This window comes from Lolium rigidum, chromosome 4, assembly GCF_022539505.1.
Source record: "Lolium rigidum isolate FL_2022 chromosome 4, APGP_CSIRO_Lrig_0.1, whole genome shotgun sequence".
Classification (NCBI taxonomy): Eukaryota; Viridiplantae; Streptophyta; class Magnoliopsida; order Poales; family Poaceae; genus Lolium; species Lolium rigidum.
In genome coordinates this window covers 138,862,861-138,883,358 of record NC_061511.1, presented here as the reverse complement: position 1 = coordinate 138,883,358, position 20,498 = coordinate 138,862,861, and the positions used below count along the sequence as shown (strand labels likewise).

General features: G+C 47.2%; 1 protein-coding gene across 1 annotated transcript; it reads right to left on the bottom strand.

Annotated features, from left to right (window-relative positions):
* Positions 1-3,617: 3,617 nt before the first annotated feature.
* On the bottom strand, positions 3,618-5,305 carry LOC124708451 (F-box/LRR-repeat protein At3g48880-like). Its single transcript, XM_047240131.1, has 2 exons — positions 4,914-5,305; positions 3,618-4,501 (listed from the first exon to the last, which is right to left on the bottom strand). The coding sequence occupies exons 1-2, from the start codon at positions 5,267-5,269 to the stop codon at positions 3,892-3,894; spliced, it is 966 nt and encodes a 321-aa protein (XP_047096087.1). The 5' UTR covers positions 5,270-5,305; the 3' UTR covers positions 3,618-3,891.
* Positions 5,306-20,498: the final 15,193 nt, after the last annotated feature.

Sequence of the window (20,498 nt, the reverse complement as noted above, 5' to 3'; positions counted from 1 at the left end):
TTTGTTTTCCTCTGAGATTAATCATATAGACCCGGATATGATGGAGAAGGTGTTGCCGAGAGTGGATGCAGATATGAATGAATTACTGTTGGCTCCTTTTGTTGAAGACGATGTGAAGAAAGCAATATTTAGTATCGGAGATCTGAAAGCTCCTGGGCTGGATGGACTCCATGATGTCTTCTATAAAAAATTCTGGGATATTTGCGGTAATGAAATAACAAGGAAAGTCTTACAAGCGCTGAATTCTGGAGTCATCCCGGAGGGATGGAATGATACTACAGTGGTTCTAATCCCAAAGATCGACAATCCAAAAATATCTCCCAATTCCGTCCTATCAGTTTATGTAACATTATTTACAAAATTATTTCTAAGATCCTTGCTCATAGGCTAAAAGGAATTCTTCTGGAGGTAATGTTGCCAACTCAGAGTGCATTTGTCCCTGGTCGCTTGATAATTGACATTGTGCTGGTGGCTTATGAGTGTGTTCATGCTATTAAAAATAAGAGAAGTGGCTCCAATGGGACTTGTGCGGTAAAACTAGATATGCACAAGGCTTATGACCGTGTAGAGTGGGTTTTCTTGGAAAATATGATGAGAACAATGGGGTTCGCTGAGAGATGGATTGGTCTAATGATGGCTTGTGTTTCCTCTGTGAGATACCAAGTCACGTTTAATTCTGAGGAAACTGACATATTTGTCCGTACCAGGGGCTAAGACAAGGGGATCCACTATCTCCTTATTTGTTCCCGATGTATGCAGAAGGTTTATCTAGTCTCTTGTTGCATGAAGAAGAAGTTGGTGGCATCGTTGGGGTAAGGGTGTGCAGAAATGCACCATCAGTCTCACATTTACTTTTTGCTGATGATTCTCTTATTCTCATGAAGGCAGACATGACTAATGCAACTTCCTTGCAACATGTTCTTGATACCTACTATGCTAATTCTGGACAATTGGTGAGTGTGGCCAAGTCAAGTATATTTTTCTCTCCAAATACCAATGTGTTGGTCAGGGCAGAGATGTGTGTTGCTCTCCATATTGATACTGAGGCGATTTCTGATAAGTATTTGGGGCTACCAGCTCTTGTTGGTGCTGATAAAAGTGACTGCTTTCTCCACCTAGTGGAGAGGATTATAGAACAAATTAATGGGATGGAAAGAAAAATTGTTGTCTATGAGTGGAAAGTAAATTCTGCTGAAATTAGTGGCCCAATCCATCTCAGTTTATGCCATGCCTGTATTTGAAATTTCGAAGGGTGTCTGCAAATGAATGATGGATGCTATCTCTAATTTCTGGTGGGGAGATGATGAAAACAGTAAGGTTTGCTTGGTGGAAACATTGTTATCCAAAGAAGGAGGGCGGCATGGGCTTTAGAGATTTTCAGTCTTTTAATCTTGCAATGCTTGCCAAACAAATTTGGAGGCTGATCTCACACCCGGATTCGCTTTGTGCTAGGGTGTTGAGAGCAAAGTATTTCCCGGATGGACCAAAGGCAGGGGCTTCTTACACTTGGCGCAGTATCCTTGCGGCCCTGCCAACTTTCAAGAGAGGACACATATGGCGTGTTGGGACTAGCGAGGTAATTAACATTTGGAATGATCCGTGGATCCCCTCGAGCCCGGATAGGAAAGTTGTCACTCCTAGAGCTGGAGCAGTCTACACGAAGGTGAGGGAGCTTATGTGCCCGATTACTGGTAGATGGGATGAACAATTACTGGGGGGGGGAGCTTTTTAACGAAGTTGATGCTGGACGGATTGCTCGAATTCCTTTAAATTTTCAAGGTTTTGACGATTTCATTGCTTGGAATGCTAATTTCCATGGACGATTTACTGTGCGATCAACCTATTATTTACAATGGAAGCATCAGTTTGGGCCTAGAGCACATCAGCTAGCTCTACCGGGTTCTTCCCTAAATCCGGACTGGAAAAGCATTTGGAGCTTGAAGCTACCAAGTAAAATTAAAATTTTCGCTTGGAGGAGTTTGCATGGCATCATTCCTCTGAAGAGTATACTAGCAAACCGTCATGTTGGGATGGTGAGTGTCCGATTTGTCACTTGGAGGCTGAAGATGTGCGGCATCTTCTGTTCAGGTGTCCGGCATCGATCCAGATCTGGGAGGCGTTGGAATTATATCAGGTTATACAAGACGCTATGGCTGTAGACAGGGATGGATCGGTAGTTTTTGAGCATCTCATGTGTAGAACAGAAAATGATATTGATGGGTTTACAAGCGTTCAACTGAAGGAGGTGGTGGCGACGACATGCTGATATATGTGGTGGCTCCGTCGGCAGAGAACTCATGATGAGCCGATTCCACCACCAAAGAAATGCAATTTTTTCATCCTCTCTATATTAGCAAACTCTGGTAATGCATATGGGAAAAAGAAGTCTACAAATGTAAAGTGGGTCAGACCTGAGGCTAGACACGTGAAGTTGAATGTGGACGCTTCCTTCCATGAAGACGCTAAAGCCGAATCAACGGGCGCTGTGCTTCGGGATTTTAGGGGGGGGGGATGTATTGCAGCATCATCCTCCTATATTGAAAATGTGAATTCATTAACAATGGTTGGGGCTTATGCTATGAAGGAGGGTCTTGATCTGGCAGTTCACATGGGATGCAATAATATTATTGCAGAATCGGACTCGATGGAAGTGATTGCAGCTATGACTGCCTCTGAGGCTTAGTGGTGAGGCGGCTGCTGTGTTTGCAGAATGTGTGGACAAAGTGACTAATATCGGCCTTGTTTCGTTCAAGCATATAGGGAGGAAAGCCAACCAAATTGCTCATGAGTTAGCTAGGGACTCTTATTCTTCTAAATTGTCTTGTATTTGGGTCGATGAGCCCCTAGATTTATTTTAGAGAAACTCCTAAACGATGTAATCCTGTGATTTGATGGCAGCAGGTTCCAGAGACACTCTTTTCCTTTCAAGGTACCAAAGAGGGCTGGAAGGTTTTTAATGAGGTTGCGTAATAGAGTGTTTTAAAGTTTTTTTTTTAAAAAACCATGATTTTGTGTGTTTTAAAGGAACTGGTGTACTCCCTCCATTCCACGAAGGTTGACTAAGATGTTTTTCAAAATCTGGATCTATCTAAACACTAAATAACATCTAAATACATCTAAATTTTGACAAATCTCAGACAATTCCACGAAGGTTGACTAAGATTTTTTTCAAAATCTAGATCTATCTAAACACTAAATAGCATCTAAATACATCTAAATTTTGACAAATCTCAAACAGCATTTATGGTACGGAGGGAGTACTTGTCGTAGTTTATTGATAGCTATGGCCATTTTCTCATTTGTTTATTTTCCGAAAGCAGGATGACATCTCATTAGTGTAAGATATCACAATTCAACAGCTCCATTGGCATAGCCACGGACAGAAAGCAGGTAGAAAGATCACGACATGCTACCAGACAATAGGAATCTAGCTCAAACAATAAAAAGAAAAAGAAGAAAAATCTTCTGACTCAACAAAGGCGCCAAAGGAAGTAGGACCAGTTTGAGCACATCTATATCACAGGAATTTCTCAGGAAAAAAGACACATCTATCCCGGGGTTATTTTCCAACACAGACCACCTGGGAATAAATAGCCAAACCCCCAAAAGCAACACCCTAAATCCACGTCCGACGCAAACATCAATTGAAAGCATATGGTTCTTAGTTTTACATTCTGGTCCCCATAGAGATGCACACCACCTTCAAACAAAGACAGAATATCCATCAATTTACAAGATAAGCTACCCACACCACCATGCATGCACATTATTATTATGGAGTACCATTATTTCTCTACGGTTACAGCTTACCGATTCTTGGCTATATGAATGACTGGCTCGTCATCACAAGCGTCTAAAATGAGGAGGTAGGTTTTATTTCCCTATTAGCATCTAATCAACCGATGTCAACATCTCACACTGTGCACCAAACAGCCTCCCATAGTCCTTCAGATCAAGCGAGCTCACCTCATCCCGCCGCCAAAACCAATCCTCATATCTGTACCACCGCAAGATACCATCATCCAGCATCATCCGCTGACAAGCGATGCATTGTTTGCTCTGGCAGTGGTGGAACTCCCGCAACTGGGAAGCTCTCTCACGAGTGTTGTTGTCTAGCTCATGAATCACTTGCCTCCGCCCATTCGTCGCGATCTCAAACAGCAAGCAGTGGGAAATATTGAGAACCTCAAGATGTTCCATCGAGTTAAGAACACATAGCAGGGCACCCATTGTCACTTTTGAGCAACGGAGGCTCAAGACTTTCAGCTTTGGAAGGTAGGTGGTAACTGCTGAAGCAAATAGGAGATCAAAAGAACCCATGACCTTGAGTTCTTTAAAGTTCTTGCATCTCTTGGCTAACTCCTCCATGATATATGGAGGATAACCAATGGAAGGCATAGTTAAGGACTCTAGTTCCTCCCACCTTTGAATAGCCATGCATATTCCATCTTTTGAAATGCGGTTCCATGCTGGCATAACCAGTCGTTTTAGGTGAGGAGACCTGTTCATCACGGAGGACAATAACACACCATAAACGTAAGTGTCAAGAACATTGTCAAGATATGAGCAAAGATACCAAGAACAAGAATCCATTCGACTTAAAAAGTCCTCAAACAATATTCCTTGGACCTACAATAGATTGAATGGATTGAATGACTATTATATACTAGCAGATATCCTAGTATGTAAAACTGATAGTGCATGACGTGCAGATTAAAGGTAATTTTGTCACCAATATAATGTCTTAAGGTTGCTTTAATTACAAAGGTCATTAAACCGACCGCTACAATATATCTGCACACAAAACCTTGACTAATGAGCTGAATACAGAGCTACATGTCATACAACATGTACGAATACAGAAACAAAACAATCATAAAACATAATACTAGTAGCTAGCAAATAGTAGTTACCTTTGTGAGATATAATTCAGGTGTTCATCTTTCATGTACAGATTGTAATGGAATATCATACAATTAACATTTCCACGGCTAATTGCCATTGCCAACCGTAGTATTTTTGAAAGTCTCTTGTCAGATCTATCATCAACCCAAATATATGGAGATGCTCTTGTTTGAATGAAGTTGGATATTAGCAGCCCAAAGTCAAGGGTGCCCCATATAAGCGGATCTGAACAGGCTAAACGCCATGAGCGACAAACTTGAGACACTGGTGACAGTTCAACCAAGTTTAGCTCCTTAAATATCTTCACGAGGACATCAGTTTCCATGTCCTCCCATATTTTTCCAATCGATTTGTTCTCTCCCATTATGATCAAATCCTGCAAGTTAACAAAAACACACCAGTTAGTGAAAAGCCAATTAATCAACCAGACTTCTGTCATGTACATGACAGTAATACAAACATTTGAGCCCAACCATGAGTGTCCCCGAACAGTATGAATGAGTACACTCATGATACAATGAAATGAGTAAGTTCACAAAAACCAACAGGAAATCGGAAATAATTAGGACATACGAATGAGTGAACTAACTCGTTGCGATTGATGGTCAAGTACTACATACAACATGAGCCGACTAATTTATGACAAGCAATTGGCTCACATTGGATCTCAGGTGTTGAATCCCTTCTAAAGATGATATAAAAAAAATCTACTAAAAATCCACAAAGATTACTACAGGGCTAAACCAATCGCAGTCGAAGGATTACTTCTGATTTCTGAGAAGACTCAGATACTTAGGTGTTTAACAGCAATAATCAGCTTCTCTGCCAAACCAGGTCTATTCTACTATTCCCAGGCCACTGCGACAACCAGTCATATAACTTCCAGGAAGGAGGCAACTACCTATTGCACTACTGGTAGATCCATAGCATAATAGTTTGCGGACTCATGACTTCAGTGTCACCAATGAAAAATTGAGCTGTGTGTTACCAATGTATGTATAGTTAGTGGAGCCATGACCATCGATATCTAAATAGGAGCTAGGGGTGTCAACGAGCCGAACTCGAGCGAATATACATCAGCTCGGCTCGAGCTCGTTTAACCTGACGAGCCTAAAGTTTTGCTCGAGCTCGGCTCGCGAGCTTAATGGTTGGCTCGAGCTCGATTCGCGAATGCTCGACGAGCTAACGAGCCAAGTTGTTCTTTTAATTTTTTAAACAACCCTGGCGTATGCGCGACTGCCTAGAGCCTTAAATTATTCGTGCTGCTCTCCCTCCGCTCCAGCCTTTATTTTATAGACGCTGGCGAGCCTTCAATCCTCTTACGTAAGCGAGGTGGTACTAAAAACTTACACTGCATTCTCTGTCACCGTGAGGATGTTGAATTTGGTGGGCCGTGCTAAGCTATCATACTTTGATGGGCTGCAGTATAAAGCCGCTCGTGGCTGCTTTACTTTTTCCCATAAACTATAAACTATGTGGACTAATCGTGATTGCCACCAAGGTGCTTAGGATATTTCCACGACAAAGAAGGAATGTGCTAGACTGCATGCTATCCCTACATAGCCTATTGCCAAATCTTTCACGAACTGTTCGAGCTCGTGGTAGAAAGCTCGCGAGCTTAAATCAAGGTTTGAGCTCGGCTTGTTAATGTCTCGAGCCGAGCACGAGCCGAGCTTTTAGCAAATCAAGCTCAAACAGTTTGACGAGCTCGAATTTTTTTGACAGCCCTAATAGGAGCCCCTCACTACCTTATTTCTCTCCACATGTAGGCTATCTACATCAGCACATCTGCCACCTCAGAATGTTTTGTCAAACATGTTCTGTTCGGTGCATTCACTAACCAATCCACATGGAGGCTACAACCGTTCAAGTTAGGACAAACTGCTGCATGGCAGTAGTGCACCGCACGTATCTGCTAATTTGGGCTGGTGATCTGTGACTATATAGCTTCCCCTCCTAACTCTATTTGGGCTGCAAGGAACAAGCACTAAGCCCAAAAAGCGAGAAGTCATTTGGCCACCGCCCGTCGTTTCGTGCTTCCCCTAATCCCAGTAAAGAAGGCGAAATGAAGGGACCAGGAGCATTTTAACTGTTGATGATGCGTCCAGCCGATTGGCTATTACGGTTTGCCGGCTGTTTATTATCCTCCATCTCCCCCTTTTTCCCACAAGTTCTTCTCCAGAGCACAACCGGTCCAGACTGATGACGCAGGAGGTGGCAGTCACATGAATGGGCGCGCAGCTGGAATTGGCGGCGGATGGCGCCAAGGAAGGAGAGGTGTCCCGTGCATGGACGGGTAAGGAGCAGACGGCCATAGCGATGGCGACGGCCACGGCTCAATGATGCAAGAGGGTTCAGGCGGTGATTTCTCAATGATCAGATCGAAGCAGCAACGATCGGGAGCAATCTTGGTAGCGTAATTTGTATTGATTTCAACAGCAAATGTGCTAAAACTGTGTTTGTCGTACTTTTGGTTTTGGTTGCAGATTAGATTGAGGGGGTTTAGAAGGTTGCTTACTTTCAGGTATAAAAATTCGGTGTTGTTTGCCATGTCATCTGCCTCCTTTTTCCACCGTAGGCAGCTAAGATTTAACTTTTTCCCGTGATAGTACTCAATACTATAAAAAGTGTTGAACCAGTAAAGCATCTTGGATTTGAGATTCGAGAGGAACATACTCAAGTTAGTTTCCTTTTGCACTGAATTTACATTTAACATCTACTTCCTTTTTAAAAGATATACATAACATATTATGTACATAAGGAGATGGAATAAAAAGTGAATGCTACATATGGTGACTCGATGAATGCTGATTCAAGTTTGACTTTCCTATATTGCTACAATTTGAAGCATCAATTGACGAATTTTCGACCGACTCCACCTATCTTGGTAGTATCTGTCTACCACATTGCTACAAACCTTACATATTTCATTCAATAATTGCAAATGTTCTGGATTTCAGGATTACCTAAGGGCTAAGGCCAACCATTTGCTTCATAGAAGTAACAGAGTTTGACATGGCATGAACAATTAAGGCATTCAGCTTATCAGCTATCCTTGATCCACATCATACTAGCCAACAAATAAATATGAATCCAAAATAAAACCTTAACTGGGCTCCCATCCATCAAATACGTCTAACCCAGTAGACTATATTATGCAGTAGAACAAGTGCTTGCAGAGTAAGGAGAGAAGGTGCAGCTTTATTTACCAATCCTACAAACAAACCAAAAAATACTAACAAGAGAGATCAGCCTTCTCAAGTAGCGAAATGGGAAATGTGCACTGAGCAAAGTACACAGCCAGCTTAAAGATCCCTCTGCTGACTAACATTGTTTGGCCACGGAAACTGAAACGAAACAACAAAGCTGACGGCCCAAATTCATGCAGAAGTAATAGGAGTTGCCTACTTAACAAAGTCAGTGGAATAGGAAGGAAATGCACCCAGCTAGAATTTCCTATTCATTCACAGCCGAGAATTACTACAAGCAAAAAATTTCTTCAGAGAGAAGGAAGACAATTGTTTTGAAAAGGTTGAATCTACCGCCACTGATCTCATAGTAAGTAGTAACCTGTTCTGCGACAAATGCAAAGCTTCTCTGACAATGATCCGCAACGTTCCCCGGACACTAGACCCTACAAACGCAATACCAACTTAACATTCTATGCGCTTGACAGGCTAGCCGCCGTAACTTAGGGTACAAAGCAGAGCAACCTAGCAATGGATGAACAAAGCATGACATCCGACGAACACACAGAGAGATAATTCCTACGCCACGAGCAGAAATGAGAAAAATTAGGTGATAGCATCATTCTCCAGCACCGAACCGACACGCGAGCCTGACAGGCATGAACATCAAACATGAATCCCGAACAGTTCCGCTCCTTCCCCATCACTCCAATACTCTCCCAGATCAGTCCGGCATCCTCAGATGACAACCACACCCGCAGGAACTCACGGGCAGAGCCGTATCAGCCCCAATTGCGCGAGCAAACAGTAGGGAATTCATCTCACGGCTGATCCAGCGCCGGTAACAACCAGACGCGGAGCACTACCTGCGAGGGGGACGGCTCGGATTGGCCCCCCTAGGCGCGGATCAGCGGAGTGCGGAGTCGATCGGGCCCACGGACACCAAGGGAGGGAGAGAGAGAAGTATCATTACCCGGACGGACCTCCGGGGGGAGGATGAACCCGGGGCACCACCAGCTAGCGCGGCCTGTCTCTGGCGGAGGAGGGGGAGGAGGAGATCGAGACGGGGAGCAAGCCGCCGGGCTGCTCCGGCGACGCGCGGGGTCGGGAATTGAGGGGGTGTCGGATATGGGCGCCTCGCTGTGGCTCACGCGCCCCACCTCGACCAGGCGAAGTGGACGAAGAGGAGCCTAGTGTGTGCCGGTGGCGTCGTTAAGTACCGCCTCGGCGCGTGCTTGCCTGCTGCCTAGCTGGGAGGTTTAACTGGCTTGGGACTATTACGGGAAGGAATGAATTGTTTAGGCGACGCTAGTGACATTCCCGTGATGCTGAATGTAACAGGGTGTCGTTTTTATATTTGCGAATTTTTGTAAATTTGAACAGGTTTTCTGCAGGTTCATGTCAAACTGCAGATATATTAGCGTGTAAAACTGCAGGCTGTTTATTATCCTCCATCTCCCCCTTTTTCCCACAAGTTCTTCTCCAGAGCACCACCGGTCCTGACTGATGAGGTGGGCAGTGGCAGTCACATGAATGGGCGCGCAACTGGAATTGGCGGCGGATGCGTCAGGGAAGGAGAAGGGCCCCGTGCATGACGGCCAAGGAGCAGATGACAACAGCGGTGTATGGAGCGGTAAGCTCCCCTATTCTCTGTTCTCGCCATAGCGATGGCAACGGCCACGGCTCAATGATGCAAGAGGGTTCAGGTGGCGGTTTTCTCGATAATGAGATCAAAGCAGCAACGATCGGGAGCAATCTTGGTAGCATTACTTGTATTGATTTCAACAACAAATGTGCTAAAACTGTGTTTGTCGTACTTTTGGTTTTGGTTACAGATTAGATTGAGGGGGTTTAGAAGGTTGCTTACTTTCAGGTATGAAAACTTGGTGTTGTCGGCCATGTCATCTGCCTCCCTTTTCCACCATAGGCAGCTAAGATTTATCTTTTTCCCCTTTATAGTACTCAATACTATACCTTTGTTTGAATGTTTCACGAATAGTGTTGAACCAGTAAAGCATCTTTGGATTTGAGATTCGAGAGGTCAGAGGTAACATATTCCAGTTAGTTTTCTTTTGCACTGAATTTACCTTTTTTAACATCTATTTCCTGATTTTTTAAAGGTATATACATAATGGATTATGTACATAAGGAGATGGAATAAAAAGTGAATGCTACAGATGATGACTCGATGAATACTTATTCAAGTTGGACTTTCCTATAGTCTTATAGACATCAATTGACAAATTTTCAACTGACTCCACCCATCTTGATAGTATCTGTCTACCACATTGCTACAAACCTTACATATTTCTTTCAATAATTGGAAGTGTTCTGGATTTCAGGATTACCTAAGGCCAACCATTTGCTTCATAGAAATCCTGCAGCAATGTGCGGGGTATCCTCTAATTTCAGAAGTAACAGAGTTTGACATGGCATGAACAATTAAGGCATTCAGCTTATCAGCTATCCTAGATTCCAGACCATACTAGCCAACAAATAAATATGAATCCAAAATAAAATTAACCGGGCTCCCATCCATCAAATACGTCTAACCATGTAGACTATATCATGCAGTACAACAAGTGCGTGCAGAGTAAGGAGAGAAGGTGCAGCTTTATTTACCAATCCTACAAACAAACCAAAAAAAAAAACTAACAAGAGAGATCCGCTCACAAGAGAATACCGCCTTTTCAATTAGCCAAACGGGAAATGTGCACTGAAGCAGCAAAGCACACAGCCAGCTTCAAGATCCCTCCACTAAATAACAGTGTTTGGCCGCGGAAACTGAAATGAAACAACAAAGCCGACAGCTCGAACTCATGCAGAAGCCTAGGAGCTGCCTACTTAACAAAGTCAGTGGCTACGAAGGGGAAGGAAATGCACCCAGCTACAATTTCTTATTCATTGACAGCCGAGAAAAAAGTAGTACAGGCTAAAAATGTCTTGAGAGAGAAGGGAGACAATTATTCCGAAAAGGTTGAATCTATCGCAAAGATCTCGTAGTAAGCTGCAATCAGTTTTGCAGCAACTGCAAAGCTTCTCTGGCAATGATCCCACAAAGTCCCCCTAGACACAACACCCTACAAACGCAATACCTACTTAACATTCCGTGCGCTTGACAGGCTAGCCACCCTAACTTAGGGTACAAAGCAGAACAACCTAGCAATGGATGAATAAACCATGCCATCCGACGAACACGCACAAAGAGAATTCCTACGCCACGAGCAGAAATTAGAAAAAAAAATACTACTAGGTGATAGTATCATTCTCTAGCGATATCGAATCGAACGAGCAACGAACCGACACGCGCCCAGCCGACAGGCATGAACATGAATCCCGAACAGTTCCGCCCCCCTTCCAATGTTCTAATATACTCTCTCAGCTCAATCCGCCACCGCCAAACGACCACCACACCCGCGGAAACTCACGGGCACAGCCGTATCGGCCCCAATTGCGCGACCAAACAGTAGCGAATTCATCTCACGGCTTGATCCAGCACCGGTAGTAACCGGACGCGGAGCCCTGCCCGCGACGGGCTCGGCTCGGATCGGCTCCCCTAGGCGCGGATCAGCGGAGCACGGACTCGATCGGGCCCAAGGGAGGGAGAGGGAGCGAGAAGTATCATTACCTGGACGGATCTCCTGGGGGAGGATGAACCCGCGGCGCCACCAGCTAGCGCGGCCGTCTCTGGCGGAGGAGGAGAGGGAGGAGATCGAGGCGGGGAGCGAGCCGCCGGGCTGCTCCGGCGACGCGCGGGGTCGGGAATCGAGGGGGTGTCGGACATGGGCGCCTCGCACCCACCTCGACCGGGCGAAGTGGACGAAGAGGAGCCTAGTGCGTGCCGGTGGCGTCGTTAAGTACCGCCTCGGCGTGCTGCCTGCCTCGCTGGGAGGTTTAATTGGCTTGGGACTATTACGGAAGGACAGAGTATCGTTTTTATATTTGCGAATTTTTGTAAATTTGAACAGGTTTTCTGCAGGTTCGTGTCGTGGAGAGAGTCCACTCGCCGCGTCTGGCGGGTCAACGGAGCCGGTGAATGCGAATGGATCGCCTGAACAAGGTTGCTGCACGCGACAGATAACCTGGACAGGTAGCCACAGACACTGGGTTAATTAACCTTAATCTCCAGCAGGTCTGGAACCCCGGAAACTTTCCGGCGATCGCCCCGTCGCCGGAGACCCTCTGCGGAGCGTGCGGCGAACGCGGCTTTTTCCGGACGTCGACCGCGCTCCGGCAAGTGGGGGGTGGGGCGAATATGCTCCCTTTCTTTGCGCCCACGCGCGCGGACGGCCGGCGAAAGGCTCACTATTCTTCTGCTCTCCGCGGCGAGCGACTGCCCGCCTCAGCCGTCCCTCTCCACGACGTCACCCTGCTGCCGTGTCTCCGAGCTCTCCATCACGTCCGCTTTTCCGAGATCCTCCATAGATCTGCCTGCCTGAGTGGCAGTGGTAACCCGTTTTTCCGAGCTTCTTTCTCTGCCAGATATCTGATTGCTTCTGCGTGATGCGTTTGCTAACCTCGTACTCCCCTTCCTCCGGCTCCGGGTCAGCGTAGCTGGAATGGAGAGCCTGTTTGATTCAACGAAGAACTCAGCAATAGGAAAATCTGCAGCACTAAAATGTGAATGTCCGGTTGAATTCTATCAGGACTTGAAATCTATATGAAAACTCCTCCGGCTAGCGTTTGACTCCCAAGAAGAAAAAAAACGAAGGAATTATGTAAGTGAGGTTTTTTTTTTGCGGCTAAAAGACCATATTAGGTCGGCAACATTACAGAAAAGTCCAAACGTAAAACAAAATTACGACCAAGCCCTTCTGCAAAACGACAACACGGCGACTCAGAGCTGACGGTGGCGCGCCGTCGCTGCTGCTCCCCTTGACGCCTTGGATCAGGGCAGTCCCCCACGCGAGCGGGAAGTCGCGACACCGGTTCCAGAGGACCCTACACCGGAGGCCACTGTCGTTGTCGTTGCCTAATCGACGGTACCTCGGAGGAGGGATCCTCACGAGGGGAAGAAGAAGTGGAAAACCTCGTCGCCGGCGATTCCGACCACTGCGGAATCCATTACGGTGAGTCCTCGAGCTTTATTCTTTCGCCGTAGTTGAAAAAGATGATACTTTAGGAAGACGACGTGGATCCGACTAACATTACGTTTTCCGCTACCGCTTATTTTTTCAGCAGATGTCTTCTGTGACTCCGTCTCCAACCTCCGAGCCGATCATGGCGACGCCTATCTCCTCCGCCCCTCCTCCACTTGTCCCAGTTCGGCTGGAGTCCACAAAGGATTCCGGCAAAAATATCGAGGGCACCTCTGCTAACCCGGAAGACATCGCGGGCGCAGAGCGAATGAAAAAGAAGGCGGAGGAGGCAGCCAAGAAATCCAAGGCCCGTCAACGAGACAACGAGTCTAAAGGAAAGTGGTGGCCCTGCACCACCACCGACGCGGAGCTCTCCAACCTCGAGGCGGAGGGCTTCATTAAACCCGGATCCTGGCGGACACTGCCGGGCGCCCCTACTCTAGCTCCCGAAGACGGAGAAATGGTGGTGACGAAGGCACTAGTGGAGCGCGGATTCTCCTTTCCGCCATCTGATTTTTTTTCAGAAATCTTGAAGACTTATGGGCTCCAGCCCCACAATATTTCCCCGAACTCTGTCTTAGCAATCAACAACCACGTGATGCTCTGCGAGGGCCATCTCCGGGTAGCTCCTGACCTTCCTCTATTCCAGTACTACTTCTCCGTGAAAAAGGAGAAGATTCCCAAAGCTTCCGAGCTGGCTACCTGCGGATCAATCACGTTCATGCTCCGCCCCGGCCGCGTCTACCCTCCAACTGATCGCCACGAATCCGCACGGTACTGGTCAGGGGGTTTCTTCTATCTGAAGGACGTCTCCGACCCGCCGAGCGAGAGGGTGCTGCCGCCTTTTAAGAACAGCCCTGCCAGCGAGGATCCGGCCTGGACGCAATGTCCTCATCTCTCCGAATCACCTCAATTGACTCGGATGGTTAGGCGGATCTGCAAGCTGACAGAGGAGGGTCTGACGGGGAAGGACCTTACCATGTCCTGGTTCACCAAGCGGATCCAACCACTTCAGCACAGGGACCGCCTGATGTTCCAATACACGGGGCGCGATGATCCTATGCGTGCGTCTAAGGACAACCTCTCCGCCGACGCCATCGACAAGCGGATCCGACTATTGATCAAGATTCCGCGTGACCTTCACGTTCACGTGTGTAACAAGGACATTCACACCAACGGCTCCGGCACCGCGGTATGTTATCGCGTCTTAACTTGTTATTTTATTTGTAATCTGTAATTTGACTAAGTACTGGCTCTGCAACAAAGCTCGAAGCCCTCGAGGAAGGCGACCTCGGAACTCTTCTCCGGGTTCCTCACACGGGCACTAATGACCCGGAGGCCGCATCAGAGGCGGAAGCCCATGAAGCACCGCGCCCATCCAAGAGGAAAAGGGCTGCTCCCTCCAGTCCTTCAGCCAAACGTGCCCGTGACGTGCTCAGCACCGCGGCAACTCGCAAGGCGGAGGCGGAGAAAAAGCGCCTCAAACTCATCGACACGAGCAACCGAGCCTAACCAGAAATCCACCAGTTTTTTAGACCTTCCGGGTAAGTGCTAAATTTCCGAAGGAAAATCCTTCCGCCATCGTGAATCAGCATATATTTAATCATAACGCTCTCTTCTTTCCGCGACAGAAGTTCCGGAAGCCAGCCCCCCAAGGCCCCTAAGGCCCCCAAGAAGAGGACGAAGCCGTCTCCGGCTTCCATACCAGTCACACCAGAAGTCGAAGTTCCGCCCAAGGCTTCCTCTGCCACCAAGCCGGATCCCAAGGACTTCATTAATATCGATGACCTTCCTGAAGATCCGATTGGCCACGGTGGTTCCGGGAAGGGCGCATCTTCGTCTACGCCTCCGCCTGAGCAACCAACTGCCACCTCCGCCGAACCTACACCTGAGCAGTATGAGCGAAAGTGCAGGCTGATTCATGCTGCGGCACGCTCCAAGCTGACCCTCAACCTACTCCGTCTCTACAAAAGCTTACCCTTTCCCAACGCCACGCGAAAGTTTCCGACATGATGGAGAAGGTGTGGGGGCTTGCAGACACGGAAATGAAGGAGCTCTCCGACCTCGAGAGTGATCTCAAGGTCTTCTTTGCTAAGCATAAGGAGGTGCGCCAGGTAACACTAGCCCCCAAGCATTGGTTCAGACATTTTTCCGTGTAACATGTGTTAGCCGATGCTTCTCTCAACATTAGTCTTAGACGGAAATTTAAAATTTTCTCGATCCAAAACTTTGAACTCCTCGCCAGCCCTCAGAAATTTGAATTTCCGGCTAAATCCTCTCTACGTCTCAGAGCACGCGGAAGCTGCACGAAGACCTGCGCGTCTATGTGCTGGAGCACATGACGGAAATAGAAGGGTTGCGCCAGACTGCTGAGAATAGTCGTCAAGCTGTGCTCCGCCTGGAGACCCGTTTAAAAGGTGAGAAATCCGAGCTGCTTAAATTTGTACTGTATGAACAACCATAATGTATAACTTGTGGGATTTTCTGTCTGCAGAAGAAACTGACAAGCGCCCCACCATCGACGCCTTGTCCGCCAAGATCCAGGTATTGGAGGCGGAGAATGAAACTCTAAAGAACTTCTTGAAAGAGTCCTCCGAGAAGGAAACCAAAGAAAAGAAGGAGCTCTCGGAGAAACATTTCCGCGAAATGGCGGAACTGGCTGAAAAACTCAAGAAGAGCCATCACAGGGTGACCACCCTGGCGGCCAAGAACAAGAGCCAGGAGGCAGAGGCGGAGGCTATTGACAAGATTATCTTCCGTAAGGACCCTTTTTGTTATTGTTTTAACTCCGGCTTCCTCAAAATTGTCTCTGTTCGCGGAAGAAACTGATCCTTTTTTACTTTGCAGCAAGCCTTGGCTTTGAATGGACCAAAGAGTCAACCCTCAAAAGGACTGAGGCATATGAAGAAGCGCGGACCTCAATCGAGGACCTCGTCGAAGCATGTCGCGGAATTGCCAAGTCCCTGAACCTGAAGAGAGCCAAGACAACGGTGATTGACCGTATGACGAAGCTCATGAGGAACGTGTCGGAACTCATCAAGGATTGGCAGGAGTCTTCATCTCGCGGAGTTGCTGCCCTCGTGCTAGCTACCTGCAAGGCGCACTTCCCCACCATGAAATTTGCAGATGTCGCACGCGGAGTCCCCAAGGGTACCACCATGAGACATCTCCTCGCGGAAGCCATGGGATTTGATCGCCTTTTTGCTGGACGAGTTAACCACTCGTTCTAGTACAACAAGTATGATCTTCCCGAAGGCTTCTCCGACCCGGAGGAAGAGGAAGAAGAAGCTGCCGAGGAAGGCGACGAGGAAGGCTCCGGGTCAAGTGCCGACCATGACGAGGAAGGCTCCGACTTCGACGGCGACGGCTCAGGCGATGGCTCGGACGACGTCTCCACCTACACAACTTCTGATGAAGAGCAATCCTCCGAGAACCTGTGAAACAATGAGAACTGATGCATCACTTTTGGCCCCGGAGTGGGTTTGTAATGAATAACTTAAATTCTTAAGTAGCTAGGGACGAAAACATGTTATGCGTGGGCGGAAGACACTTATCCTGCTATCCGCTTAATATTATCTGCATGTTTCGTTAGGTTTGAAAGCAAGTGCTGATTTGAATGTTTTTTGGCTTACTCGCTTGACCTTCCGCGAGCCAGAAGACCTTTAGCCGGAAACGCTCGCCAGCGGCGACGAAGCCTAATGGCAATCCGTCAATAACCGCGGAAACAAGCCCCCAGCCAAGTTGCCGGAAATCGCTACTAGGAATCCACGAATTCGCAACAGAAAACATTTCCACCAGAAAACTTAAGGTTACGTCCTAAGAGACGATTTTTGAAAATCACAACTTTCATACACGCCTAGGCGGAAATATCCAGCTCTGCGGTTTTAGTCGGAAAACATACACGATCTAAAAATGAACAAGTAAATGAGGTAAATGACTCATAGAGTGAACCAAAAGCTTTATTTCATTGATCATGTATAATATTATTATAGAGTATGTAATTCTATGCTAAGTATGGAAAGGACGTAGCTGTGCAATGTTCCAAGGATGTTCTGTTTCATCGTAAATGTCATCCGGATCCTCCCGTTTACGTTTCCGCCGCCAATTGGCAGGTATGTCCTTTAGCTCGCGGAAATCGACGAGGTAGTACGATCCGTTGTGGAGCACTTTGCTAACGACAAAGGGTCCTTCCCATGGAGATTGCAACTTATGATCTTTCACCTGACGAAGGCGGAGGACCAAGTCTCCGGTCATGAACGAGCGATTCCGAACTCGACGACTATGGTAGCGTCGGAGTTTCTGCTGGCAAATGGTGGAACGTTGGTCTGCTAAATTCCGAGCTTCTTCGATCAAGTCCACAGATAGCTGTCTGGCCTCATCAGCGGTTACTTCGTTGTAGGCGGAGACTCGCGGTGAATCGTGGATGATGTCGGAAGGGAGCACAGCTTCGGATCCGTATACCAGGAAAAACGGAGTGAATCCTGTTGACCTGTTGGGGGTAGTTCGTAAACTTCACAAGACGGAGTCCAGCTCCTCTGCCCAGGCTCCGGCTGCGCGACGCAGCGGTTCTTCAAGGCGTGGTTTGATTCCGGATAAAAGGAGTCCGTTGGCTCTTTCAACCTGACCGTTGGACTGTGGATGAGCCACAGATGCCAGGTCTAGCCGGATCCCAACGTCATGACAATAATCCTTCAATTCTCCTTGCGCGAAGTTCGTGCCATTATCTGTGATTATGCTGTGCGGGATGCCGAATCTCGTCACGAGGCTGCAGACGAATTTGAGTGCCGTAGCACCATCGGCTTTTCTCACTGGCTTTGCCTCGATCCATTTACTGAATTTATCAATAGCGACCAAGAGGTACTCAAAACCCCCAGGAGATGATTTCTTTAACTTACCAACCATATCAAAGCCCCCAGACCGCAAACGGCCAGGTGATAGGGATGGTCTTCAGCTCTTGGGTTGGGGCGTTTGGTTGAGTAGCATAGTACTGACAACCTCGGCAAGTTTTTACCAACTTATCAGCGTCTTCTTTGGCTGTGAGCCAGTAAAATCCAAGCCGAAAGGCTTTTGCAACGAGTGATCTGGGAGCGGCGTGATGCCCGCAATCCCCAGCATGGATCTCTCTGAGTATCTCAATACCATCTTGATTAGATATGCATTTGAGAAATACCCATGTTGCACTTCGTTTATAGAGCTGTCCATCAACTATTGTGTAGGATCTTGCTCGTCTGACGATCTGTCGTGCGAGGACCTCGTCCTCTGGCAACTTTTGATCGATGAGGTAGTCCAGGAAAGGTTGCGTCCAGGCCGGGATGATAGCCATCACTTCTCTAGCCGGACATATTGCCACATCTGGGTTTTCCGGGTTAGCGCCCTTGACTGAGGGTATCCGCAGATGCTCCAGGAAAATGCCGGGCGGAATTGGTTTTCTGCCGGATCCGAGCTTGGATAGCATGTCTGCCGCTGCGTTGTTGTCTCTCCTGTCGTACTTGACTTCGTATCCGAGAAAGCACTTGGCGATCTCATCAACTTCGTCTCTGTAAGCCGCCATGACGGAGTTTCTGGCGTTCCAGGTTCCGGCTACTTGTTGTGCCACCAGGTCGGAATCTCCGCAGCATATTATGTGCTTGATCCCAATTTCCTTAGCGATACGTAGACCGTGTAGTAGAGCCTCGTATTCCGCCATGTTGTTAGTAGCTTCGAAGTGAATCTGCAAGACGTACTGCAGTTCTTCTCCGGTAGGGGACTTCAGGGTGACTCCGGCTCCTGAGCCTTGATGCTGCTTGGATCCGTCGAAGTGCATGAACCATGTTTCTGGTTCTGGCTCCAGATTTGCATCCGGAGCCTCTATCCAATCTGCAACGAAATCTGCCAAGACTTGGGATTTGACCGCGGTTCTAGCTTTGTATGCGATGTCGAAGGCGGACAATTCAATGCCCCATTTTGCTGTGCGTCCTGTTGCATCGGCGTTGTTGAGAATCGTGGACAGTGGAGCTTTGCTCACAACTGTTATTGGGTGCTCTTGGAAGTAATGTCTCAGCTTCCGGCTTCCTAGGAAAACGCCGTAGGCTAGCTTCTGAAAGTGAGGGTATCTTTGCTTGGATTCCGTTAGAACCTCGCTAATGTAGTAGACAGGCCTTTGGACTCTGTACTCGTAACTTTCTTCCTTTCGCTCCACCACGATGACAAGACTGATGACTTTGTTGGTAGCTGCCAGGTATAGGAGCATTGGCTCTGATTCTTCTGGAGCTGCTAAGATAGGTGGAGAGGTGAGTATTTCCTTCAATCCTTTAAGCGCTGCATGTGCTGCGTCGTCTGATGCGTGTAATTGACACGTCCGTTGGGAACCCCAAGAGGAAGGTGTGATGCGCACAGCGCCAAGTTTCCCTCAGTTAGAAACCAAGGTTTAATCGAACCAGTAGGAGTCAAGAAGCACGTTGAAGGTTGATGGCAGACGGGATGTAGTGCGGCGCAACACCGAGATTCCGGCGCCAACGTGGAACCCGCACAACACAACCAAAGTACTTTGCCCCAACGAAACAGGTGAGGTTGTCAATCTCACCGGCTTGCTCGTAACAAAGGGTTAACCGTATTGTGTGGAAGATGATTGTTTGCAGAGAAAACAGTAGAAACAAGTATTGCAGACAGATTTGTATTTCAAGTATTAAAGAATGGACCGGGGTCCACAGTTCACTAGATGTGTCTCTCCCATAAGATAAAAGCATGTTGGGTGAACAAATTACAATCGGGCAATTGACAAATAGAGAGGGCATAACAATGCACATACATGGCATGATAAGTATAGTGAGATTTAATTGGGCATTACGACAAAGTACATAGACCGCCATCCAACCGCATCTATGCCTAAAAAGTCCACCTTCGGGTTATCGTCCGAACCCCTTCCAATATTAAGTTGCAAAGCAACGGACAATTGCATTAAGTATGGTGCGTAATGTAATCAACAACTACATCCTCGGACATAGCGCCAATGTTTTATCCCTAGTGGCAACAGCACAACACAACCTTAGAACTTTCTCATCATCGTCCCGTGTGTCAATGCAGGCATGAACCCACTATCGAGCATAAATACTCCCTCTTGGAGTTAAAAGCAAAAACTTGGCAGAGCCTCTACTAGTAACGGAGAGCATGCAAGATCATAAACAACACATATGTAATAACTTGATAAGTAACATAACATGGTATTCTCTATCCATCGGATCCCGACAAACACAACATAGAGTATTACAGATAGATGATCTTGATCATGTTAGGCAGCTCACAAGATCCAACAATGAAGCACAATGTAAACACCCGAAATTTTAAGTCC